The 27,757-nt window shown below is 39.0% G+C and overlaps 2 protein-coding genes across 19 annotated transcripts in view; one reads left to right on the top strand and one right to left on the bottom strand.

The window, feature by feature from the left end:
- The window catches only part of C10H7orf50 (chromosome 10 C7orf50 homolog), a 133,828-nt gene that overhangs the window by 47,053 nt on the left and 59,018 nt on the right, over positions 1-27,757 (bottom strand). The window lies entirely within an intron of this gene.
- GPR146 (G protein-coupled receptor 146) overlaps positions 1-27,757 on the top strand; it is a 54,792-nt gene that overhangs the window by 12,229 nt on the left and 14,806 nt on the right. For 4 of the 17 annotated variants that reach the window (XM_064461631.1, XM_064461637.1, XM_064461636.1 and 1 more), the window contains one exon: positions 13,124-13,165. Coding sequence is in view for 10 of the 17 variants with exons in the window: in XM_064461648.1 (XP_064317718.1) it covers positions 13,124-13,165 (42 nt within the window). In the remaining 7 variants the exon portion in view is untranslated. Of the gene's footprint in view, positions 1-13,123; positions 13,166-15,289; positions 15,417-17,506; positions 17,718-19,260; positions 19,372-24,968; positions 25,127-25,591; positions 25,700-27,757 lie in introns of those variants that run through there. The other 13 variants (XM_064461641.1, XM_064461642.1, XM_064461639.1 and 10 more) reach the window with 10 other exon arrangements.

The following is a 27,757-nucleotide window of genomic DNA, read 5'->3' as shown; positions in this document are numbered from 1 at the left end:
ATTGGTACAGAAGTAATGACACAGAAAAGTGACCAGGTACAAAATGTCTAATTCTTCAAACACTAGGTTAATTTGTTGTCTAAACCTAAACCAATATTTGATCAGTTGAACAAATATTTGAAAGGCATTTGGCTAGTTATCTATTTAGAAAGAGAACAAATTTATCTAAAAGGACTTTTCCCCCTCAGGGACCACAAAAAAAAAATTTAGACTGAGCTCACAAGACTTCAAGATTTTTTTACCTGGTCTTGAATTAGACCCTTCCTAACAGATTATCGCTGTAAGGACATCGGTGCCTAATGGGAAATGCTTTAGGAATGAAGAGTGCTTTAAGAAGAGAGAACAGGTATGCTGTAAGAACTGATATGGCAAAAGACTTTTCATCTACCACTTAAATAAGAACAGCCAGTTTATGTCGTATTTTACCATTGAATCAGGTATTATTAAGTACAAGCTGCTTTTCATGGTGATTTGTACTGCAAAACTGATGTCTGGAGGAATCATGATATCTTCCGGTTATGCCTGCAAGTAAAATTTGTTCGTCTGCTTACAAGAAATGCTACGCCTCTATTCTCCTTGCAATCCCCTTCAAGCACATCGATGATATTCTTAGACGTATTTCAGATTGTCTCCACCCGTGCAGCTGATCTCTTTCCCCTCATGTCAGGGCAAAGAAGTTCAGTATCCAAAGTATCGCAAATTAAATTTGGTCTCAGACAAAGTCTTGAGATCAACTTCTACAGTGCAGCAAGATTTCATTAGAGACAGCTTTGATAGCAATTGCTATATGAAGGTGAGTCTATGTGTGGGGAATTTGAGCAAGCAAGGGGCACACAGAAATCAGGATCTGCTCCCCACTCCTGGTCTGCCAGTGCTGGCTGCAGGTGAGGTGACTTGGGACTTCCTCCAGCTGGGTGTGGGAAGCCTCCCAGAGCAGAGAGGTCCCCCATCCTCCCTGGGCAGTGTGCTCCAGTGCTTGATTACAGTGAAAAATGTTTTCCTCATATTCAGCTATAACAAACACCCTGTTTCACGTGATGACCGTTTCTCACGTTCTCCTGCTGTGCACCTCAGCGAGGAGCCTGGCTCCACCTTCTTGGGGGCCTCCTCGTAGGGATGGGATTTGGCCAAAAGTAGAAAAGGAATTATACACCAGTTACTACATTACTGTTCTACTAGAATGTTTTTATCCATAATATTTACCTAAATATTCTTTTGAACAATACAGTACTCAAGTAAATATTTTAAGTGCAAATCTATAAAGTTGCCTTAAAAAAATACAGATGCAATTAATAACATGCCACTCAGGTATTCCAGAAGCTTTACTGAAGTGCAGGTACACGTTACTGCTGGCTAAATTTTGAACCAGAGAACACATATCCTTACAGCAGTGGAACATGTCACTTTACAGCCTAGGGAAAAAGAATAAACATTTGACAGTAGAAACTTTCATATTAAAATCTATGCAAAATTTATGACAGGCTGAAAAAGACGAAGTCTAGAGAAGCAAAAAGCATAATTATCTCAAGGTTTATCTTCAGTTTAAAACTGGAAGTACGATCAAAAGACTGAAAAGTTGTTACTTGCAAATGAATAATTAACCTAAGCTGTTCAACCTATAAATTGCCAAGAAATAAAAGAAGAAAATAACTTTCTAATAAGCAATTAGAAGCATTTTTATCTATTCAAAGAGTAGATCTGCTGCCAAACTGTTTGTTTATCTTTCCTTTTAAATAAAAAAACTGCTTTAAAACCCACATTGAGAGGTGTCAGAAACATAACCCATATAAAAAGCACACAGACCTCTAAAGGCTTCTGAAATCCTTCAGCCATCGTAAAAGCTTTAAAACTTTCATTACTTTCTTTTTAGCTTTTTAGATTAAGGTTTGTATTTGGATTTCAATCAAATTAGCCTTAATGTTCCTGGTACTGCAACAATTAAAAATATTGATAATTTTCATAATTCTGTCCAAGAACTTTTAAATGTTTGGTCTTCCTTACAAAGCTACGCAGTTACAGTAGGACACCAACTGTACTTCAAAAGTTACACTGAGGGAGATGCCATTGTGAATTCTGCTTTAGCATATGTTCAGTATATAAAGTTATTTAAGTGCTGTTCAATAAATAATACAGCAACATATGCTTTCAACACATTTGGAAGTAAAGTAATAAAAACAGTCTTGTTTTGGCCAAAGTGCAAAAATTTACACGCAACAAATGTTGCAAATAGGAAGCCGCAAAATCCACTACAAAGATAGAAAGTTTTGTAGCGTATTAGTGGCTCTTTCTCCAGACTGATAATCAGAATAAAAAAACGCTTAGACCATCAAATACCTAACTTTCTTGGTTAGCAGGGTCTTTTGTAGCTGTGTCTCCACCTCACACACTCATCTGTACATGACAGCCAGCATCTTGAGGAATAAGCCACAGCAGCACTTCAGTACCTTCATTAACACAGAATCCAGAATACAAAGGGCTTCCTAATAAGTGGAAAGTAGATTTATGGTATCGGTACAGGCAATACATTTTAAAGAGCTGTAGTGGCTCCACAGTAATTAACAACAACTTGGGATAATTGTTCACAGAACATTTGGCTTGTGGTGACTCTCAGGCAGGGATCTTGCAGAAATGAGTAATTAGAAACTATTACAATGAGACTAAGATGGCTTTGCCAGAACAAGCATTGGAGGAAGCATGATCCTTCAGGAAGAAATGATGGCTGAAGGTGTGAGCTGGACTCCCGCCAGTTCTTCTGTAAACTCTTACATGGAGACAACTTTGACAAAGCTGCAAATAGTCTTTCAATGCTTGTGGGGGCACTCTGGTCTACACACACATGCTCAGCTGGTTCTGCAGTTGGGTGGTTGTTCAATGTCCATGTCCAGCAGGGCAGGTACCACTGAGGGTGGGAATTTCTCCACAGTTAGGACCAGGAACACTGTTCCTGGTACATGATGTAGCACAGGGCCTCTTGGTGTCTTTTGCTAAGAGCAGTACTGTTCACTTTTGGTAGCACTGGGTAGCTCCACCCTGGCTGGTTTCACACTAGCATTTTGTATGATGCCTGGATCATTTGGGAAGCCTTTGGTATGATATGTCAGCTGGACCGCTGGCTTAGGCTTTCCATTTTTGTCTACCAAAGGAAGAGCGATTCCTCCAGTTGCTCAAGACCAGTGCTCCTTTCTTCTCGGCTTTTCAGTGAAGTGAATTGAGGAGGGGAAAGAAGTAAAAATGCATGGAAAACTTGTAATGATAATTCAGTTTTGAATGCTCATACAGCTCACATGGCTGACAAAATCACTCACAGTTGTGAGTAATTAAAAACTGTAACTCAACAGATAAAAAGTGTTTGTAGGCAAAACCACAATTGGATCCTCCCTTGCAGTTTATAAAACTGTCTAGTAAGGTCTGAAGTTCTATATTTGCTCATATTATATCTGAAGGCATCTCAGTTCAAATGGTTTCGTTCTTGCTTCCTGATTAAAGATAACATACGGGACGAGAAAGAAATTAGTCTCTCCAGAGCTGTAGAATCATTGCACATTCAGCACTGAATCACTACAGAACTCTTTAACAGGAACGTTATTGAGATGCTATGTCTAATGCAGATACCAAAACTAAAGTAAACTTGCTGTGCTGTGCCTAAAACCAGCAACAAATGAAACAAAAAAAATTAATATGCTCTACAAAGAGGATCTCTGAAGGGCACTTGTACCCTGGGAGCCAGCTTATTAAATACTGTTCCAGTCTGGAAGATTAGAAAGGAAAGGAAACATTAGCATTTTTCTACTTTAATAAAGAAGGGGATGACAAAAATCTTTGAATACAACTCTTTTTCTCAGCACTGGATTTGTTATACCATGTCACCATAAACCCGTACATTCCTGGTTACCAAGACACTGGTGGGTTAAGATAGGGGAAAAAAATATGCTAAGAAAGTCAGAATTTATCTGTACTGTTCTTAAAATGTGGATGACACTAATTATTTGCATTTTTTCATTTTCAATATTATCTCTGAAATGGTTTGTTCCTTCTGCTCTGATTTACAGTATAAAATCCCAAACCTTATAAAAATATATTTCTATTTTAGTCTTTCTGGTTTTGCTATATTTTTTATTACTTTATCAGGCCTTAAATCCTAGGAATTCCCTTGCTCTGTCTCAAAGAAGAAAAGTAAAATGCTATTATATACACATGTGAAAAGGACATTTAGTATTCAATCCTTTTAGCTGCAAAACCAAATGCACCCAATGGAACACAAAAAGGAACCAACATCAGGCATACATTTCAAACATACTACACAAGTGATCAAAGAAAAAAAGGGAAGAAATCTGAAGTAATGCTACATGCATAACAGACTATGCATAAACTGTTGGGTCTTTTGAGTGGGATAAATGCGTTTCAGACTGTGCCACTAATGTGACGTTTTAATGGTGTGAGAACTATAAACAAAACTTCCTAAAGATAGATAATAATCTATGAAGGCTGCTATAACATTTAAAGGACCAAATAAACAAATATACATCTTTCTTCTCCTGCCAAAAGTGGACATCACATGAATGCTGGTGATGGATGCTACGGAGTTGAGAATGTTGTTACTTTTTCTGGACAATGAAACAAAACCACAGAAACCAGCAGGAGAAGCAGCCAAGTTTAGCCACCATATTTGGGCATCAGGATCCTACGAATACACATGCAGCATCTAAAGAAGGCTACGACTGTCATTCCCCTTGTAAGAAAATGATTAGTGGAACTACGCTAATAATATGCTCTGAAACACTGAGGAATCAGAATCAATTTTCATGTAATAATACCAGAATGTGATTCCACACTCCAGTAATAACATTCTGCTGTAAATGTGCAACAAAGATGTGTGCAGTGAAGGCTCAGTAATACAAATCCAGAGAATTATGCAGCATCTAGTCCAATCCAGTTACCCGTGAGGGCAGGGGAGGAGGATGCAGGAGGACACATACTGAGCTACAATGGCTTACGCTGATAAAGGAGCTGGCTGGAACTACACCTCATATAAACTCTTTATGTACTGCGAGCGTGATGCTATCGCAGAAGTGCTTAATATGAAAGCTGACAATATAGATTCCTGTTATTTTACTTGACCAAAAAAAAAAATCATTTACACTGAATGTTTTGTCTTCATTCATATCACTAAGAGTACAATATACAATATGTTATCACAAGAAAAGCATGTCACAAGAAAACCTCTTGATTTCATTTGATTTAAAAAGGGACAGAACTGGGCCAATTTGATATACCATCATGACTCTGCTTTGTTTATCAACAAATACCATGTACTACTGCCGATAATTCAATTTTAGGAGTATTATCTAGCAGTTTTACAATCAAGATCATGTTTACTACTGGGAATGATATAAACTTGGACAAGGATGACATTCAACATTATCAAATGGGAGGCATCAGAGTTATGATTTCTAGGCACAAGTAGTAATTGGATTGGAAGGCAAAGTTCAAGAAAACAGTAATACTCTTGTGTATTAACAGAAGGCCTGTTCTGCTCCAGAGTGTGCTACCCAAGGCCATTTCCTTCCTTAATATTAAAATTCTAATCAGCCTTCATTTCGTCTACAGAAATTTATGACCTAGTCCAAGTTCTGCATATAGCTTTAGAAACAGACATGGAATATGAGACCCAGCATGTTATAAATTCTTAATTCAACTATAAAAATCTGTACATGCACAAGCGGAGAATGTTTAAAACATGCTGAGTTCCACACTGCGCAACACAGTGAATTATTGCTATAAACACTGCAAACGTCTTAGTCTCTAAATGCAGCTGTATTAATTACAGATTTGATGTTCAGATCCTAGATATCAAACACTGTGGAAACTGGGCCTACTGTAGATGAAACGAAAATGGATAACTATAATCACAAAAAGAAATTCTTTGCAAATTTGTCTTAAGCAGTGCTTTCCAAACTGTGGGGCACTCGCTACAACCAATATGCCTGTTTTTTCTAAGTGGCCTGTAAGCACTGCCAGAAAACCCGAGCATGTTCTCCGAAGTGCTGCTGCTGTTAAAGTCAGTGCCTTTGGCAGGACCTGTGTTTGAGGACTTGCAGAATACTAAAAATTAGCTGTTGCTTATAAACAGAGAAAATAGTTAGCTCACTCAAATCCTTAGCTGGTTTTTTCTTTCGCTCCCAGAGAGACTCTTACCTCTGACTTGTATATCATATCTCAAAATTAAAACAACAGCAAAGAAAAGGAAAAGGAAGTCTGGAAAAAGGAACGAAAGTTTGCTCTGCAAGGTAAATCAGGGGAATCAAGGTAAATCAGGGCAGAATTATAAAACTAAATGCTTAAGTCTCCAAACAAAATATTAAAACATCAAGCTCAAGCTTCAAAGAGTAATAACAAAACCTGAAGACCACATGTCTGAAGGTCTAGTCTTCATGCCCTCACACAGCTCAGAGTAGGTATTTATGTCAAAACAAATGGGTGGGCCCCTGAGAACTCTGATGTGGCAATATCAACCACACCACTTCCTTCTCGTTGCAAAATCCCATCCTTCTTTTCTATCATAACACGTTCAACCCACCTCCAGGTTCTCCATTCACAAGCACTACAGCACTCCTCATCCTTTCTTCACCCTCCCTTCTACAATCCTTACCTTCAGGAATGCCGATTACTAATAAAAGACACAAAGACAGCGCTCTCTTGTTGCTGTCTGTCCCAGCAGTGGGTTAGCTGAGAAGTAATCACATACCATCAGGCTTATACCAGAAAGGGAGGCAAGGCAGACATCCCAGCTACAGCTTGCAGGAGGTGGTCATGTTCAGATGAGCCAGCTGCTTGGCAAGAAAATGCCTGTGTTCAAATCAGCTAGTGAGCCAGGAGGCACACACGGGCCCTTCTGGGGAGCTGCTTGGCCAGGGCCAGCAATGATTTAGCCCAACAGCACCCACTGCCTCTCAGCTGCCAGGAGGTTAGAGAAAGCACTCTCCCAGTTATAAGCTTTGCAGGTCTGACTTAAAGAGACATGAGAAACGTAAGCTCTGTGTGTGTGTCATGTAACCACTGCTAAGGAACTCAGCTCATGCCCCAGTGCCATAGCATTGCCTTCAGACACCAAAACCAGCTTTTAACTCTGTAATAGTTGCATTGGCTTACACCAAACTCAGAACCAGTACACCGCATTACCCTTGGAGAGGTATTTCCCAGAGGGGAAGTAGAAAGAGGAAGAAAAACCTCACTCAGTCCGTGTAGTATGGCAGCAGGTAGACTTGCATAAATCCGTCAAGTAAAATTGCATCTTAATTGTAAGGCCACTTGCAGCATTTGAGTGCAAGTTCCTCAGTACTTTTCCACTCTGTAAGATATGCCTGACAACAAGAAGCAACTCTGCAGACACCCTAAGACTGCTCCGCCTGCAGGTTATCTGAACAAAAATCCTGATTTGCCAAACTTATCATCCTGTACGCGCTGTACCAGCAGGTGCTGCTGGGGCTGGGCCTACTTAATTTCAGACTGCAGCATCAGTTCATCGATTGACCAACAGCTCTAAAATGTATTTGGGGAAGTATCCCAGCCCTCAAACTTCGTTTAGTCTCTCTGAGCATTTATGAATAAAAAGAAAATTTACATAATACCACTACAAATTGGAAATTATAGAAAGTGAAGGTAAATAATGTAATTAGATTATTAAGTTTATAAGATTAATTGCAAGAGATTTCTACAAATTAGAGCTTGTAAATACATCTTTATGTAATGAGTAATGACAAGAACCTCATAGGATAGGACATACTGGCCATTTAGACTGACCTTCAGTGATGGGGTAAACATGCAGACCCTCTTGGGTTTTCTATTTTTTGTGCTATGTCTCAATTGTTTTAATAAAGGGGGGGGGGGGCGGGTTGTAGTTGGGGTTTTTCTTAAACAGGCTTCAGGCGTGGCAAAGACTTTTTTCATGGGTTATTTTAATTTTACATTTTTTAAGCAAACCATCAAGTATCTTCTGAGAGGACGTGGCACAGCGTTTATTCTGCCCACTTACTCAGGATTAAATTACTCTTAAAAAATAATTAAAAAACAACAAACAAGCACATAAATTTCAACGGGAGCCAGAATGCCAAAAAGGACAGGTAGTTGAGAGGACCTGACACACATTGTACATATGAGCCTAGAACTGAAAAGTTTAGTGCCATAGTAAAGTTTTCTTGCCAGAGAAATTGAGATTTCTGTAACTCAACAAGTTACATGCAAAGGCACTAAACTCCGACACTAATATTTGCAGTGACTGTATTTGTGAAGCGTAGACATACGTGGTTACACCACAGTAGCAAAGGCAGCAAGTATCTGCCGCTTACACATACCGCCTGAGTCCCTACAAATCTCACATTTGTTCATATCTATGTGTACTGTAATCTAGCATAAAAATATTAATTGAGAAGCATATCAAGTTAGGCTTGTCAGCCCTAGTATTTTCTTGTGATTTGAACAAGGCCAGAGAACAAGATAAACACTTTTACAAATCAAGTTGGCTTTGCTTCGAATCCAAAAGGTTGCTTCTAAGCTGCACAAGGACAGGAGCCCACATAAAGTCAAATTTTGAATGCAAAGCCAACCCAGTTCTGCTCCTCATCCTTTGTTCTGAAACCTGTCCACAGCAACAGCTTTTTTGGGAGCTTCCTGTCCTTCACTGAAATACTGTACAACATGCAATTATTTTTTTAAGAAATTATTTTTGCATAAGAGCTACACTTATCTTATGGACAATCTATAATTTGTTATTTTAAAAAAAATCTTTTCTTTTTTTTTAAGTATTGTCTTTGGCACTCGTGAGTTAAAAATTACGTCAGCTTTCTTTGCAGGATTTTTTATTTCTTTTTAAATCAAATTGGTAAGTACTCCCAATCTACCAGTGCAAATCAGCTTAATTTACTTAGGAGCTAAAACTTGGAGCGAACAATGGTATTTTCAAAACAAATACATCAAGTTAAAGTGAGGGCAGTTGTGGTTTATCTGAATCATATGGCTCCAGATTTCAAATCTAAGCTAAGGAAATAGAGGTTATGACATCCTGCAGCTGGGACAAGTAGTGTTCATAAAGCAGCATTAAATCAAGACCACTTGGCCAGTTCAAGCAGTTGCTTGTGTGGAAGTGAAAGATCCCATGAGGGCATTTAAAAAAAGAACAGTTTTGGTGTCCTAGCCAAACCCCCCTTCCTTCACTTAATGTTACAAGGGACTAAGTTTCTTCAGAGCAAACGACTGTGGAAGGTTGCTGCCAAGTAATTGCTACTGATTTATTTACATCCAATCACAGAGAACAGGAATTACACACTTTGCAAAATACATGGGCAAGTTAATTACAAAAGGTCTTCCCATGCTATGCAAATGCCAGGCGATTGAGCCTGCCACTTGGTAGGTTGGTTTTCAGTCGCATCAGATGGGTGAGTTGATTCACCATAAGGCTACGCAAATGCTTATATCAACACAAAGACAGATACAGTGGCAGGGAGAAGTAGCTGGGACCTTTAGCAAGACAGCAGTACTCATGCTGGTAGTAGGGCCATAGGCAGATAAAAGTTTTCATTCAGTCTGGGGAACTCAGGACGGAAAAAGGATTGGGTCTGGAAGTGTTATTTCCCAGTCTCCCATCCAGTAGCATTTTAAGATCTATTTATTGATACAACAAGCAATGATAAAACACCTGAGAGTTGACGTTTTCATTTATACCAGATTTAAAACATTTGTTTTCAGAATGTTGTGAGACAATACTGGTGGCTGAAGTAGAGGGGCCATTCACTGCTTCCCTAAACACCAGAATAACTGCGCCTGTAGCTTTGTGTTGTTTTTTTTTAAGTAGGGAGGAAGCATGAAACAGTAGTACTGACTGGAGTCTTTGACAACGCTATCTGGATGCCAATGTCATGCTGTGTAAACATGTGGATGCATCAGACAATTGTTGGAAGCAGTGAATTCTAAATTTGATCTAGCGATAGGACTCACGCTGTTTGGAAAAAGAATATGGGGTTGCGAAACCACACAAGGAAAACATTTCAGACTTGTTAAAAAAAAAAGTACAATGCGAACAATGATGTATTGGATGGCCTGCAGATCTCAGCCTCCGGAGAGTCCTGACAGGCAGAAAAAAAAGCCCTGAACTCCTGGCTCTCAAACTGTTAAATAAGTTTATAAAATGTATTCCAACCTGAAAGGATAAAAACATTTTCATAGAGAAAAATTTATATTCCCATGCAGAATAAAAAATATTTTCCTTGCTAAAAGACAATCTGCAACAATGATTTATATCTTCTTCCACATTCCTAGTACATGCTACTGCCTGAACTAATGAATCAATTTTAGTGAAGCCTGGGCTCTACGGTATCCCCAGCGATGCTGGTCAGGGGAAGGGAGTGGTAGTTAACTGCCTTCCTTTGGTTTGTGCTGGCAACACAACGCTTTTTGCTTTATTGTACTTAATGGTCTAAAACACGCATCGAAATTAACTCCTGCATTAGCTGTACAGCTGCTACTCCTTATCTCTTTCATTTTTCTTAATTATAGTGCTGCAAAATTTTATGTTGTGATTCAGAATTATATAGGATTAATACGATACATGATTTATATTTGTTAGAATATAAAACAGGCCTCACGAATAAAATTATACATTACATATGACATTTGAAAAAGTACTCCATTCTTTCAGCTATCTAGAAATACTATGCTCATTCTGTCCATGCCACAACTTCACTTCAAAGTGATTAACCAGCTTTTTATTCCATTGAAGTTGCTTACATTAAAAGACAAAAGCCAGTGGGTTCAGCCCCCAGCAAAACTGCAAACCCACTTTAAGCCTGTCACTACAAAACTTGTTATTCGTTTCCACAGGCTTACAGACGTGAAGAGCAGTGTGTACATCTCAGCATTTCAGTTATGATTCATGTTGTGATTTAATCTTTCTTGAAACATTGTTTACTACATAAAAGAAACTGTACTTCAACAAGGATCAGAAAGCAAGAAAATCAAATCAATCCAGAAGAGCTACTGAGTCACTAAGGAGGAAGTCAATGAGATACACGTTAGTCTCATGAATCTGGAGTAGGTTAGCAGCAGCAAAGCTTTTCTTTGGTGACTGCTGGGTGACCACTGTGGACAGGTCGTTTTTCCAACCCACCCGTAATTGCTCCATGAGCACACGACAGCAGCCCTTGGAATGCACATCTCAGTATTGCACCTTGCCGTGCATACAACTAAGTTTGTGCAACTTAGCCAGCTGAATTCACAACAATTCACATGTCAAATTCTAGTCATATCCCTACATCCATGGATATGAGGCCACTGGCCACAGCTAAGGCACTGAAGGACTGCATTAGTCAGGAGAAGTTATCTCCTATGGCCTGTCCCTCCATGGGTGGAGCTCCCAGAGCTCCAGAAGATATTGCAGCTCTTCCACACGTGGGACTTCAGCAATGAGAGCCAGGCCTTTTCACATCCACCGCTACCTACTTAAAACCTCCTTCCCATCTAACAAACAGAGGAAAAGAGCTCTCCACATACATTTTCTGCTCTAATGTGTGGAGCAGCTGACTTACTAGGGCCTTCAACACAACTTAAATTTGTATGACAGTATAAACAGAAGATTGGCTTTTTCTTCACATGAATTAGTGACACATTTATTTTTGTGCTTGAGAAGAGATGCCAGCCAGTCTGTGGCCAAGCAGCCAGCCACTACAGCATAGTTTAAGACCACTACCGTTGGTGTTAGCTGATTTCCACCTGTGTGACACACCACAAATACAATTTAGCCATGTCAGATACACAGAAATCCCTTTCTCTTAAGATCAAGACCACATAATAATAGCAGTTCATGCTTCTATTTACTATTCGTCATCAAATTGTGAGACTAAAATTGCAAGCAAAATACTGGTTGCACTGTTTATTTTTCTTCGGTCCTGAAATGTCAGCCACAATATGTGAAACAGAGGACAAAGAGAGGCCAAGTGGAGCAGGGGAGATGCTGGGTAGCTCTGACTGTAACATCTGGTAGTAAAGAGCAGAACCAGTGCTAACAGTAGAGAAAAGGGGAAGGAAAAATGTGCATCAGAAAGAGATCAGATCTTTAACAGACCATTAATGCACATCTCAATAAAACTTTAATATAAAAGAATGAAATGGCACAGGTTGCTATCTTAAAACTATTTTTTCCCAAATAAAGCATCCTGCTTACCTCAAAATTCAGTCATAGTTAAGTACCCTTGAACTAGTTAATCTTTCTTTTTAGGGGAAAACCCATCTATCCTTAAAAGTTATCTTGTTCTCCTAATACTACTGTTCAATCATTTATCTAAGCTAAAACCCTTAAACGTCTTTAATGCCTACATATATATGTCGGTATACATATACATTTACTGTAAGACATAGGGAAATTAGTGTTTTACTTCATTTTTCTTCTCCTTTAGGTAAGTTACATCTGCATATTGAAATAATGGTTACAAATTTTGAGCTGTCAGATATATTATACTTTTCTTTTTATTATTTAATAAAATATACTTGTTCTCCATACTTTTTTCCCCACAATGCGCAAAGGGGAAAATACACATTCAGTATCCAAGGCAAATTAGCGTAACACAGTATGCCAAAACCACTACTTTCTACAATAACAAACCAAACTGACATTTATCATAGTATCATATTACACGACAAATATTTCATATCGGAACTGTTACGTGTCAGTTTTAACCCACCAAGCATGACATCTTCAGTGAGGAGAAGGAAGGTATGTCTCTATTTTTAGACCAATCTATAGCTTTTATTCAAGATCCTCGGTTCACCTCAAAAATGTAAATAAAACCATCAACACCAGTGTGATACTGTAATTCTATCACATTTTTCAGCTACAGTCAAGTCAGTACATGCAGCAACACAACACCAAACATCATGAACAATCATGTTCTAGATTTTCTAAACATTGGATGAAAACATTGGATAGTGTAAATGCTACACAGAGCACGGTACAGTGAGACGTAAGACAAAAAAAAGTCATCTGTATTTATCAGAATTGATTACATTTTCTTTTAATTTCTTTCAACCACTGATGAACAATTGCTTAACCTGTTCTTTCTTTTCTTTTTCCTCCCAGTGGCTCAATCTCAGACTGACATTCTCCTGGGCTGCACCTCACGTAAGTACAGCTATAGCAATTCACTGTGACTATTTTTGTATATGTTTATTTCACCAGTATACAACAGTGAAAATAATTACCAAAATTGGGACTTCTCTACCTACTGTTCACTTCTGTGGAAAGGCACTGTAAGAATTTACTAAGCCCTCACTGAAGAGTTAACTAAGGCAAGCAATATTTACTCCCAGATCGTCCTCCTCCTCAGAGATTACAAACCAGCCACCTAAGCAGTCTCCTACAAACATATATCCAATTTACTACATCTTTACAGGTCTGTGAAATCTGGACTTCATGGAAGTGTCCCATGATCTTGAGGCACTCCAGAGCTCCTTGCCAGGCAGGGGAACCTCTGTCATGCAGAGGAACTGCAGAAACAGACTGGAGGAATATCAACACTCAGAAGGTTTAACCAGCATTATTTGTGCAAACTGCTTGCCAGTCCATCCGAAGAAGGAATCAAAGCTATGATGGTCCCCACCACCTGCACCACTGGCCCATCATGACAGTTACAGCTGCCTGAAAGCCCACAGCCCACATTAATGATTTTTATACATTGACACGGGCTGATCAGGGAGGAAGAGAAAGGCAAAGCCAACACCCAGTCAATCAGCTTGGGCTAAGTCTGCAGGGAAGATGCACCTGTAAGAGAGCCAAACAGATTAAAGGGAGTCACAAAACTCAGTCTTCTCCAAGTGGCCAGTACCATCATCTGAGCACTGACGGTGCAAATACCATCAGCACTCTGTGGGTGTAATTGTGTGCAGCCTGAAGAACGTGCTTGAGTGCAAGGGCTGGCACCTGCTCAGAGTGGTGGGGAGTAGGTGAGTTGTTCACCCAGGTGTAGTTAACAAGCAAAGGACTAGAAGCCAGGAACTATTTAATGTTAACAGCAGCTCTGCCAGTACCACGTGCTGCTCTATTGCTCTCAGCAAGTCACTTCATCTTTTTTGTTTTCTCCTATGTCCAATGAACGTAACATTTTTGTGCCCAGTGCCCATCTCCCCAGTGTTTAATTCCCAATTTAATATTCTAGCCATAAATGCACTGACTCCCTTTGATAAAGTACAGTCAGTATCAATAGGTAACACTTTTTAAAAACTTATTTCCAACTATTGTGAAACAGGAGCTGAATGTTTATGGAGTAGTTATTTTTTATGTCAGTTTACCAAAGGGCCTCTTTAGCCACAAGCTTACAGCCAGAGGCCCCGAGGCATTTTTGGGAATGGAAACTTTTTGAGTTCAGCTTTTAACAAATTTCCAGTCCGCAGTATGTTTTTCATTAGTCTACATGGTGTTATAATAAATGATGCACTTCCTCTTCCTCCTTCATTTTATGATTTTTTTTAAACATGCAACAATTTTTTCTGTGTCTGTTTTCTATTACTTTCAATATACTTGACCACACTAATCTTAGAGTCTATGTGTAAAGACAGAAAGGATATGTTGAGTAAGATATCAGCTATGGCAAGACAAGCTTCTAGTTTATATTCTTCACTGAAGGCTGATCATAAACCCATTACATGCATGCAACTCCATGAACAGCCATCCTTTTAGGTGCCATTGTCAAAAAGATAAAAAGTCCATTATCCCAAAACCTCAAGTTGGCCTAGAAAAGACTTCCATAAGGTATACACCTGCAAGACACTCTACTAAAAAAGTCTGATCCCATTGGCCAGATACAAAACATATGAAAACCTTCCTAAGCCTCCACGTAACAGAATTATTTAAAAAGTATTTTCTTGCATAGAGACCAACCTAATACTTCTCTGCATAGTTTTGGGTCTGTCCCACCCCACCACCACCCCCATCACACAAGAAAGTTTTCAATAAACTGGAGCAAGCTGAATGGGGGAGGGCACCAAGACAGCCAGGGGGCAGGAACACTTGCCCTGTGATGACAGGCTGAGGGAACTGGGCCTGCTCACGTTGGAGAAGAGAAGGTTTTGGGTGGACCTAACAAAACACCATGTGGCACCTACAGGATGCTTATTAAGAAGACTGATTGAGGCTCTTTACGACGCTGCATGGTGAGATGAAAAAAGACAATGGGCCTAAGTTGAAAAACACATGGATTCCAACATATAAGGGAATATTTTTTTTCTATTTTTTTCTTTTTACCATTAGGACAATTGAGCGTTGTAACAGGTTGCCCAGAGGATGCACAGTCTCCATTCTCAGAGGTTTTCAGGATCTGGTCTGATCTCATAGCTGACCCTGCTTTGGGCAGGAATTTGGACACACAACCTCCTAGGTCCGTTCCAACCTGAATTATTCTATGATTGATTCAGTCCAGTAAAAAATAGTTAAGATTTTAAATACATTAAACAGAATGCATTCGGAATTTATGCAGACTATCTTTTTATTTATTCCCACCACCTATTATAATCATAGACATATTAGTTTGCTAATACTGTGGTGCAGTAAGTTTTTTAAATAATCATAGAAAAACAGCTGTGGATAATATTTAATCTCATACTCCCAATTTCCTAATTGAAATCTGAAATGAAATCTTCCACTGGGGGCTATAGCTTTTGAAGCAAAGTTCAGACAGGAGAAAAGTGGGCAAACAAAGATCTACCTTAATGAGTTTTGGACATGCAATGACAACAGCCATCAATAAACTTCGTAGTAAAATATCTGTGTCTCAGTTAAAATACTTTCCCCCCCCCAATAACCTCAGCTGCCTTTCCCTGAATGCAGCTTGTAGAGACACTAGGTCTGATCTTTCCAAGGGTGAAGTACCATGATCCTTTGATTATCACACTGAGTTCTTTGTATCACAGTATAAATTGGCCCCAGCAAGTACAAACGTATTTATAAACAGCAGGTAACAGTGACCCAAACAATATCCCAAATACTTTAAAACTAGCAATATAAACAAACCATAGAATGAGGGTGAAAGAAAGTTTCTTAAAAAAACCAACCACCAAACAAAAAACCAAACCAACCACCTAACATTTCAGCATTTTAAGTCTCCATCCTGAAAGCATGACTACTCACATTTAAATCAAGCCAAAGTTCTTTGTGCTGTCTTGTCTTACCCAAAACTAGTTTGGTGAGCTCTGCAGGAGGTCAAAAGCAAATGCCTTTAACATTGTACTCTCAAACATCAGCTCTGAAGTGTTTTCAAGGAATGTTCATCTCCTTTCTGGATGCATTACCACAGGTCCTTGCTAGTAATTTAACTCAACATGCACATAACACAGACACTGCAATGATTCAAGATAGACAAGGTGAGCATGTTGAAAGGGTTACACGCTTCCAAGCTCATGCAAGCCAAGCTCACCACACGTATTGGGGATTTCCTCACATTCCCCTGTTCCACCCCATTGGCTTGGTACATGTGCCACCTTCCATTCCACAGCCAGGCCAGGGCCTCCTTTCATTATCCATGTCTCCTTCACAAGTTACTCCTCTCTATTTATCACCACTGAGCTTTATGCCTCCAGCTTGCCCCAATCTCCTTCCTGCTGAGATCTACATCCCCTTCATACTCATTTCTGTATTATTATAAACCTTCATTCTCTCTCTCCCTACCAGCTTCCTCCCTCTCACAAATGAAGGGCTTTGTTCATCTTTCCCTTATAAAGTTTCAGTCTCCCTTCCTGGCAGAGGAGACCATGTTCATTTTGCAGAAAGAATCATTACTAAATGTTTTTTATTTGGGAGAGAGCCTGAGGTTCTCAAACACCATGTTAAACCTGATTGTGAGGATAGCAAAGGTGAGATCAGACATAGTATTATGCTGGAAATCGTTACAGATGCCGCCAGTGGGTAACTGCAGCTATGGGTCTGCAAAAACTTAAGAGGCTGCTCTTCTTTTTTCTTTTTCTCTTCTATAGTTAAAACCGATGCTTATTATCACTTACTGCCATTTACCATCCCCAGCTGCCAAAAAAAAAAGAAAAATTAAAAAGGAAAAGAAAATACAAGATTGTCTATACATTTCTTTCAAGAACACTGGGATGTCTTTAGGAGTAGAAAAGCTGAGAGTTTTGAGAAAGAGAATATGAACCAACATTCATAAGCATTAACTGAACATTAACTAAACTAAGATCAGCCTTTAATTTTAAGACACATTATCCCAGCAAAATTCACACAGTTGGGAAAAATACACAAAAATCCATCTCTTTCTGTAGGATATATATGTCTGGAAATATAAAGAGCATTCCCTCTGCTGACCCTTCCAAGGAAGAGCAATTCACCACTACATGCCCCGCTGTATATATTTGCCTATTTTAAATATGTTTTATATCTAGTTGATACACACACTTTTTTTAAGATAGCCGCCTTTTTATATTTTCACTTTATACATAACTTTTAACAAGAATTTGTTCCCAGGGGCTGACAGCATCCGGAAAATTAGGCTACACCACCAAGAAGAGATTCCAGTCAAACATCATCATGTCTAGCATACTGTGTTTCATTTACAAATCTTTGATTTCTAAATGAATGGCAGTTCAAAGTACACATTAAACACAGATACCTTCTGCTTATGTATGTAGAGATTGTTAGAGATTAAGCTGCTTTTAATTAAAGACTTAAGCAGGTGTCAGTTCATGATACTCTTTGAATTTGGCTTAAACAGATATATGTTCCATGATTACCCAGCAGTGCACTTTAAATAAAAGTACAGTCAAAAAGATCTTCCTAAACAAAGCAAAGGAAAACTACTTTGTTGGATGGTTTCAGGTTTGGTACCACTCATCTGTCATATACAGAACATCATATATGTAGTTGGAAAAAGCATTCTAAACCACTTCAAAAGTAAAAAAAGTACTGCAAACAGCCCTATGAGACAGAACCCCAGGCCACACCAGATCTACTAATTTCAGTGGGGTTTTGTTCTGCCTCTATAAATTAATCTAACTACCAAAAGTTAATTTGCATTATGAAGGCCTAGAACAGATGTTTTAAAAGCATCTGGACTCAAATAACCAGAGCTTTAAACATGGAAATGGAATTATTTCTATGTAATTTTTCTCTCAGTGTCACACTTTAGAGTGACAGCAATTTGAAGAGTACCCTGTCCCTCCATTACTCAAAGGTTCTTTATTTTCTTTTTTTAAAGGAAATCCAAAGATTAATTTAAAACCATCTGATGAAAATACCTTAATATTTACCTTCATATTTTTCTGTAATGTATACTGAATTCAAGAGAAGTGATTAAAAAAAATATCCTGGATGCTTCTCATTTCAAGATGTTAAATATTGGCTCTTATAAATTTCCATTACACATTGTCTGACAATATTTGCTGCTCTGGACTACATGAACTGTCTTTTAATTCTTACAGAGGTAATGATAATAAAGTCTGTAGAAGTTGGGCACAGGTGACATTTTAGAATTTCATACTTATTAAAAAGTCCCTCCTTTCAGGGTCTAATTTCACATAAAGTGTAAAAACTGGTTAGAACTGCCAAACGCATAAATTTTCTCAATCCTTTTTACCTATTATATCATCAGTAACAGCTACCCTCAGCCTGGTCTCCTAATTGTCCCTTAAATGATGGCACTAAACTTCAACACCTCTGCAGTAGTGTTACAGCTGACACCTGAAGACAATGATAGAGCATGCATGTAATTCCAGAATTAGCAGAGCTGTGGGAAGACAATAACAAGGGAGACAGAGACAGCAAGCTGCAAGCTGACTAGGTCAGCGCAGAGGATGTGCTGTGGCGGGTAGCTGGGAGGATGGCTGACGCCAACAGGGAGGCAAAGAGCACAATTGCCAAGACGAAGGATGCTGACCAGCTGTCACCTACAGCAACAAAGTACTAGCCTGTGTCTGGGATGCTGGTTAATGGGAGCTACAGCATGGCTGCAAAGGTGAAGTTTAAGAATAGGACAGGACGATTAGCATGAAAGCACAATTCTTGGAGCTTCAATTGATCCTAAAGGAAAAAGACTGAGCACTGTTGTAAAATTCAGGTTTCCATTTTCAGATACTTTTTTCTACTTCTTTAGTATCAACTACAGCAATATTGCACACAGAGAAACAGAAAAAAAAAAAGTGGTAGAAATCAAGATCTGTTCAACTTGCTTCAGCAATAAGATATAAATCTGGAGTAACCGCAAAGGCTTGAATCTCAAATAGGCACCAGTGCAACCGAGGGCTACAGCTGGCTCCTGAATGTTACCAGTTTCTTGTCTGGAGACAGTGTGAGGGATCTCCCTTATCCAGGAAGGGAAAAACTGTTAAAGTCAGGTAAGATTCTCCCAGCAGCTATGGTAGGCACAGGTGGATCTTTGTATGGCTGCTCCACCTCCTGTTTTATATGCTGGGAGCTGGTTATGTAAGTCGTACAAACTAAAACAACCATCTCTAGGTTGTTTTCCTTTGCAAGCTCTGAGCTGCCAGGAGGAACCGAGAGAATCCAAAAGCAGCTTCCCTTCTGTTGGTCTTTTGGGTATTTCTCTTTGAAGTGCCACCCTAAGTGGCTGCTCATCCACCAATTCTGCAGGTAGTCTTCAAAGCAATACTTTCCACTATTAAAGCTTAAGTACAGAAACATACAATTAATTAAAGAAAGCTAGTGGTGTTGTTATTTCAGCCTTTTATTTCTACTTGGTGTCAGACTCTTAAGATGCGAGTACTCTTTGTAGTAGGATCTCAGACACTCTGGAGAAAACGCTGAACTTTATAGACTGTTCTGATATGGTTCATGTAACACAAACAATTTCAGATAACGATTTCGCTACCACATAAAGGCAAAAAATAGTTCTAAAATCTAGAAACAAAGAGTCAAACTCCACAATGGCTCTACCTACTCTGCAGATTTAAAAGAAGAGTAAGCCTAAAATTAAATTTGATATGGAACAACTGCAAAGTAGACTGGCTGGGAAGTTTTTCTTAACGCACAAATGGAGCACTTACCTACCAGGTGGCTGTAGTGCAACAAAACACGCACCTACTGCTGCTTACAAGTAGTGGCCAAAGGTTGCATTACTGGTTTCCAAATATTTTCCTGGTCTGGAATGTTTGTAAACCATCCTCTTTCCTGCTGCCAAACTCCAGGAACACTCTCCAGGTCGGTTTTAGTCCTTAACTGAAAATATATCCCCACATTATTAAGCGCTATTTTGGAGAAAATATTTCAGTGAATCTGTCCTAGTGTCATGGCTCTCCCATTTCCACATAGCATGTATGTTGTATATTTTCATTCTTTGAGCACAGAATATAGCCATAATTATCTCATTTTCTCATAGTACAAACAGTCTAATTTTTATTCATTGCAGTCAAGATTTTTGTTGCATTCTTCCTCTGTTTTTTTCTTCCCTTTAAAATTTGCTATTAACAACAAACACAATAGATTCACGCTATCAGAATACCTGTCGGGGTAGAGATTTATTAATAAATTGTATTTTCAAATGAACATAGATCAAAAGTGGCAACAGTAAAATGGACAGCTAGAGGAAATGATGTTTTAAGTCCATTTCCATTCTCCGTATCCTTTAAAAGAAATAGTTCTTCAACCGTACAACCTCTTTTAAAAAGATTTGTGTGCAAGAATTTTCACCAAAATCTGGAAGGCTTCAAGAAACAATGCTCAGTCAAGCAGATTTAGAAGCTAGGAGCGCTTCATGGTCAGCTGGCTATGAAATCCTGCCAGCTAGCCACGTCTAGAGCATGCAGTCTGCCTGATTTACATCTTTTTTACAGGGTTGAAGGGCGGGGAGGCTGTACCCAAGCATTTTCTTAAGGAAGACAGTAAGGCCTAGACTTCTTCCCTTCTTATACATCTCCTCTCCTGTGCTGCAAGGTGAGCTGTAGTGCCTTCACCCTGTCCTGTAGTGTTCACAAAATACACTCAGAGGGTTAAAGCCCTTCCGCTGTCCCCACCACCTGAGGTCTGCAAAGGGAAGAGCTGCTGAAAGCCTGACAGGAGAAGGTCAGGAGCAGTGTATTCTGTATGTTTGGATTAGCCCACAATAGCTAAATAAACTGATTTAATGCCAAATGACATTTTCAAACAATAACTAATAAAATTATCCAAAGTATGCAGAGACAAAAGATGCACATAGATGCACCAGAATACGTCTCTTAATACATCTACACAAGCAATGACCTAACAGTGAATTTCGTCGTTTGGCCATTCAAATTAGATGTCAAAATATAAAGGAGCCCAAGTTATAAAGCCTACTCACTAGAAAAGACACAAATACTCCTGCCTTGCCCATTATTATCACTCCTATTTGTATGCAACGCTCAGTTTTTGTCCTACGTTTTTAGCAGAGAACCACATTTTTGAAACAGAATCATGGTCTTTTCAAAATAAATAAATAAAAGGCATGCTGCTGAAGTGAATCAGAAGCTCTGAATACTTTTGGAAAGCTTCTCTGAATTAGCTGGGTTAGCAGGTGTGAGGGATATTCATGAAAACCACATGAGGATCCTGAATCATGCCAGCAGAGGAAGGAGCTGTGATGGATCCAGATGCTATCGCTCCTCTCCCAGCCTGTTTGCCACTGACCCACTGGAGGTTCCCACTCCTGTAGTGATGGAGCCAGTGCAAGGAAAATTACGTTTATGCACCTGACTCAGCAGCTTGAGTTCACTGCAATGCCCCTTAAAAGGGTGGACTTTTGTGGTCCATTTTGGAAGTCAGACTGCAAGAGCGCAGGGACATGTGTCCCTCTGCTGAGGCTGCCACGAGGCCGGTAACCCTTGGCAGGAGGGAGGCTGTGCCGTCCCGTCAGGGCAGCGGCTCATCCAGCCACCGCAGCAAGTTTCAGCAGAGCTTGTTTGCAGATGGCCCTTAGGGAAAGCTGGTTGAATTTCTCAAACCAGAGACGCTGGTTCTGAAGAATGAACGTATGATTAATAGGGTTGCAGCACTGGTACAATTGTGGTCGCCTTTTTAAGGTTTTCCATCAAAGTGCTTACAACCTGAAATATTGTATCAGATTAAAAAAAAATGAAGAGGACCAAAAGGTGTGCTTGTATAAAAGGCAGTTCTAAAGCAACTACTCTAAAATTTACAATTAAGCCTTGCTTACTTCAGCTGATCTGCACATGCAATTTCATTTTTTAAGTAATTAATGCATTTTCAGGCATGTTATGACAAAATATGACCTTGGTGAATACTCACACTAAGATAAAACACAAACAGTCCTGAATGGATCCCATTAATATTACATCTTACTTCTACACTTAAAACAACAGTACTGAAAAATAAGAAGAAATGTCAGTGGGACTGGCCAAATTCTGTGCACTGAACAAGGAGATCTTTGCCCACACCACAGTACCTTTGCCATGTAGCACCAACAGTTTGCGTTCCTCTGAAGGTACCATCAATTCAGCTTAAGATAAATGTATATTGAGGAATATTTCTGATAATCCTTTTATATGAATAACTATTCTCTACAGACAATTTACACATGGGTATAAAGGGCCCAAATGTACACCCACTAATTCACTAATGCCATAGTGATGCTTCAACGAAACCACTTCAGCTCATAAAAATAATATTCTGGCAACCACAGTCCTAAATAACTACTTTCACTTTAACCTTGTGATTTGTTTAATCCATCTGAATCACTAACTCAGTACCTAAGTCTAAGTTACTGCATAGAGCACTCCTAAAAGATGAACTTCTGAAAGTCACTGTATTGCCAAACAAAACTGAACAGAACTTCCTAGGTTTCGTCTTATTTAGCTCCTTTAAGTAAAAAGTATTACCAGAATTGTCTATCAATTCATATCAGATATAGCAGCATGTCAGAAACATCAGCACCTCAAAAATGTGGTGACTTCGTCATCTGAACCACTATGAATTATTCTGTAAATGAAAACGTGCACTGCCCAATTACAAATTTCATATGAAAAAAAGTTACTTGTAATTATGAACTTTAGGACTGTGCATTAACTTCATAGAACCATCGACAATGAGAACTGTATTTGGGGGAGGATGGACAGGGAACTGCCATATTTAATTCAGCATGTTAATCAAGCCAATAGCAACAGTATACTGCATCTGAAAATTAAACATGTGAGGAGACACCCAAGGCTTCTGTGATCCCTGCTGCTTAGTGGTGGTAAAGTACGAGAGGTTATGTATGTGTTTCACTCTCAGGCTGGACTCCCATCCAGCTGAACTTCTACCACATGCACAGAAAAAACATCTGGCTTGTGTTTAAAGGTGTTTTAAGTATGGGCTAATTTTTCTGGCAGATCACAGAAGAGGCTCCACCTTCACTGAGGCTGGCACTTGCTTACTTTGCAATGAGGCAGAGTTAAATAAGTTGCTAAAGTAAACCTCAAACCCCTTCGTTCACTGTTTCACGCAGCCCCCTTGCAGCTATCTGGCCAGGACAGAGTCTCAGCACAAAGCCCCATGGGTCTGCCCCAAGAAATACTTGGGCAAGTTCTACAAGTGAGGATATTGTTAAAATTTGGACCTTTTTGGTCAAAGCATGACAGTCTCCTCTGCCCCACAACTACCCCAGGTTACTCCAGACGATCACTGACAAGTGATAGTTACAGAGCATAACCGTGTAGGGGATTAAGTATCTGCACACTCAAACAAGCCTCAGGGAAGTGTGTTAGACAAACCTGACCAGGATCATGTCAAAACTAGCAGGCTGTGGACAGTGCAAACTAAGTAAGTGATGACTGGCAGGGCCTATGACAGCAAGCAGTCGCCTCTGTAAAACCAAGAGAGCAACAGACTTGAAGGAGCCGCGTTATTACCCTCTGCTCTCCCTAGAGACCGAAAGAGTATTATTCCATCTCCCAATGTCTGCATTTCTCTCCTGCAAAAAGCCTATGCGCTAGAGTTTATGAGGACTGAATTTCAGAAGGAAAGCACACTTTACCTTAAACTCTATGCCCAGCTGTCACTGCTATGTTATCAAACGTAAATCAACAAAGTTTGGGGATTTTGCTCTGTATTTCAAAATACAAACCATGCATAGTGGCTTAACCAAACGAGTGATAAGCATAAAATATTACAAACCATAAAAAAAAAGAAAAAAGCATAATCCCGGGCTGCCCCACATTGCCTTCTCATAGAAATATTACTTCTGAGATTAAAGAAGTGCTTGTTTATTTTACAATTTGACCATTCTCCAACAATAGAGCCTTTAATGGAAAATATTAACGTGGGACCTACAAACCGAGCCGCTATGTTATAAAGATTGTAAATAGAGACTTGGGGTTTTTTTACTTTCATATAAACAATAAAAGCTTAGCCAAAAGGAACAAAAAAAAAAACTGAACTAGGCAAACAGTTAGGTCGTAAATATTAACAATCTAAAAAGTTCTCAAGTTCCCAGGTGTTAACCTTAGAGTTTGTCTTAGAGTCCCATTGTGAAGTTTTAGCTTATAAGATACTGTAAGAACAAAAATAAGCAACTAATGGTATAAAGTAAAAAAAAATACAGGTATGTTAAATACACTAAAGAAAATACAGATGCTATATACATGCCTAACATGAATGACAAATTCTGCATTCATTTTAGGGGTCAGCTCATTTTTGGTTGATAAGTAAAAGCATATATTACACTTTATTGCTTTGAGGAGGAAGGAAAACACATAAATTAATTCTTTATTGCAGTTTAAAAAGGTAAATTATTTAAGGACTGTTTGTATTCAAGCTAAGTAGCCAGAACCATGGTATTACACGCTTTTTATTCAAATTGAAAGAATTTACATTTACCTAGCATCTCATTAAAGTAAGATGATACAGCAGTAGCATTTTCCTTACTTTTTTTCTTTTAATTAAAATGTTATTTCTGAATGCTTAAAATAATTCTGAGGTTTACAGTAAATATTTTTTAAAGCACACATTGGCTCTTTTTCAGGTCTGATGTTGGTTACTGTCTGAACTCTCCAGAGGGCGAGTGGATGTTACAGGTTTTTGCTAAATAGCATTGTTTTTCAAAGGCGGGAAGGGATATGACTCTCAACAAACACAGCTGTGATGAGTAGCTCTAAAGAAAATAAAATTTTACTAACATAATATTTTTGCTAGTTTGGCTTATTTTGCTCCAGGTTTATTACTCTGTTAACATGCACAGCAGAATAGCTACTCCTATGGCAAAAATTATTTTCTTGCACTGAAAACGCTCTCCCAGTTTGATGCAGCCGCTATTTGTCTCCTGTTACGTAACTACACCAAAGGCTGAACTGTTCTCGAACCACAGGAATGTCCTTTCAGTATGTCTGTTCCAAAAAAAGACCCCTAAAAATCCCTTTCACAATTATGAACACGGTACGCAGAACTGTCCTTATGGCAGGATCAGGCCCCCTGTTTTTGCAACAGCCCTCTGTGCCAATAAGAGCGTGCAGCTGAAGCTTAAAGGATTATGTGTATGTATGTGCAGGGGAAATCACATGTATACACAGAGTTTGGTGCCACCACCGAGGGCAGTGCAGCGGCGTCAGCGGTCTTGTTCTAAGCTCTCCCATTGTTTACTCCTACTAGAGAAATGAGAGATTGGAGTTTCTACTGAGCTCACTTTGAAAAGGGTCTAACTTGATGGGCAAAATGTTACTGCCAGCCATCAAGAAACAACAAGGCCGTGCCGACCAGGTGAGAATTTTAAGAAGTTCACCTTTTAGATTGCTTTTGGTTTTTAAAGAGCCTAGAAACAGTTTACATTAATGCATATAAAACGTGGATCAGTGAAAATGAATAGTGCCATCTCTAGAAACCAATGTTCAGTGTTTAGATAGCAGTTTTTCAGGAAAAGGTCATTGTTTAAATTTGTTATCTGGCTGTCCAAAAGAAAGTTACATTAGGCTTTTTCTTAGGCATATTTTCATGCTTTTGCACATCAGGCTGGATTTCTTATTTACTATTTCTTTATGTACTGAGCATGTGCTTTTAAGTGTTTTATTAATTGCTCCGAATAGATGAGATCTCAGTTTTTCTGTATATTAGATCTAGAAGTATAACAGTATAGCAGAGGAACTGATCAAAAGTTAATCTAATTAGTCTTTAATAAAGCAAAATTATCAATGAAAGTGAGATACTTATGAATCTTCTATTCATAGCATAATAATAAAACACACAGCAAGCCATACTTTAAAATATTACTGCGAAGCAGCTAAAAGACACAGCAGTAACTAATTAACTAATTAATCACAATTAAGCTGCATTTTCATTTATATTGTAAAAGAAGGTAAGCCAAAGGCAAACTTCAAAGCACCAAAAATTTCCTAACTGCTTGCAGCAGAAGCTTTGAATAAGCAGAACGACTGCTGTCCTTTTTAGCCTCCATAAGCATTTATAACTATGCTAATCACCATGATAATTGCAAATCTGTTTTCTACTGTACTTAGCAGAAGACCTACTTTCCTTTAGGGCTCTGTCAGCTGAACTTTATGTCCTTTTTATATAAATGCTAAACCAGCATAAAAAGGCAGCACCCTATTTCTCATGCCAGCATCACATCCTTCACATATTTGATTGGCCCCATCATTTAAGTCAAAGCAGTACCCCATGATTTCAACAGAAGTTGGACTGATTCTGAAATGGTGAAAAAAACCTAATGAAATGTCTGGACAAAGTGATTCATGTGAACATCTATGTGATCTGCACATCAGAATGATTCATCTGAATTTCTGCATACAGGACCCGAACATCAGATAAGAGTTTATCAGAATAGTCTGCATATTTTCCGCAGCAGCTAAATGTAATGCTCGTTTAAGTGAAGATAGGCTAGGAGGCTCCAGCGACCTCCCTGCAATCTGTGGTTTACTGTTGGTATGCACCCTGTGTCTGTGTGGGCTATGTACAAACAACCATTTATCAATCATTACTAAGAAACTGGCTCTGTGACAAACTAATTACTCCTCAGGCTTCCACCCATTAGCACAGGAGGAAGCAGATTATAAGTTTATTTTATATATCAAGCCTCTATACAGCTCCTGCAGTAACAAAATCTGCTACAGAAGTTGTGCTTTCTTCCTGCAGTGTGCAAGACTTTTAAAACATGTGTACCTATCGAGGACACTAAGAAATCTTTAAAAAAAAACCTGTTCAAATTAGGGGGGAAAAAAATACCCACCAAAAAAAACCCCACAGAAAATGCTGTATGGTGTGTGAATTGATACACTGCAATTAGCAAGCACTAGTATTTATTTCAACGTCATCTATTTGGCTATAGTCCCAAGAATTTGTACAAATCCTAACCATGGCTTCTCAAAATACTTGATTGGACAGAATGCAGGTAACAGGTGGCTACAGGTAGTACACTCAAGGTGTAACTTCACAGATGGTTTTGAATGGGAGACTTTAGGTTTAGAGAGTCCTGGTTTACAAAGCTTCCAGGCTCCTTTAGGCATTTCTTTCCCCAAAAATACTTTTGGTTTCTTTGCCCTTGGAAACATTTGCCCAGCCTCATACTGGGCTGGAAAAATTGACATCCATTAAGAATATCTAAGGAAGCATCCCCACCCACACACCTGTGAAGTATAGCCAAGGACTCAAATCAAATCATCAAACACTTAAAACTGTCAAACCCTTTGCAGCATCCTGTAACAAAAAGTGCTAAAGGTTATTACTGGCTTTTTTAAGTTTGATAGAAGGGCTGTTCCATATATAATCGGTGCAACGGGGAGCCTTAAAAGAAATCAAGACTCTTGG

The sequence above is a fragment of the Phalacrocorax carbo genome, chromosome 10, assembly GCF_963921805.1.
Source record: "Phalacrocorax carbo chromosome 10, bPhaCar2.1, whole genome shotgun sequence".
NCBI classification, from domain to species: domain Eukaryota; kingdom Metazoa; phylum Chordata; class Aves; order Suliformes; family Phalacrocoracidae; genus Phalacrocorax; species Phalacrocorax carbo.
The sequence above is the reverse complement of the archived record's forward strand: the minus strand, read 5'-3'. Positions and strand labels throughout refer to the sequence as shown.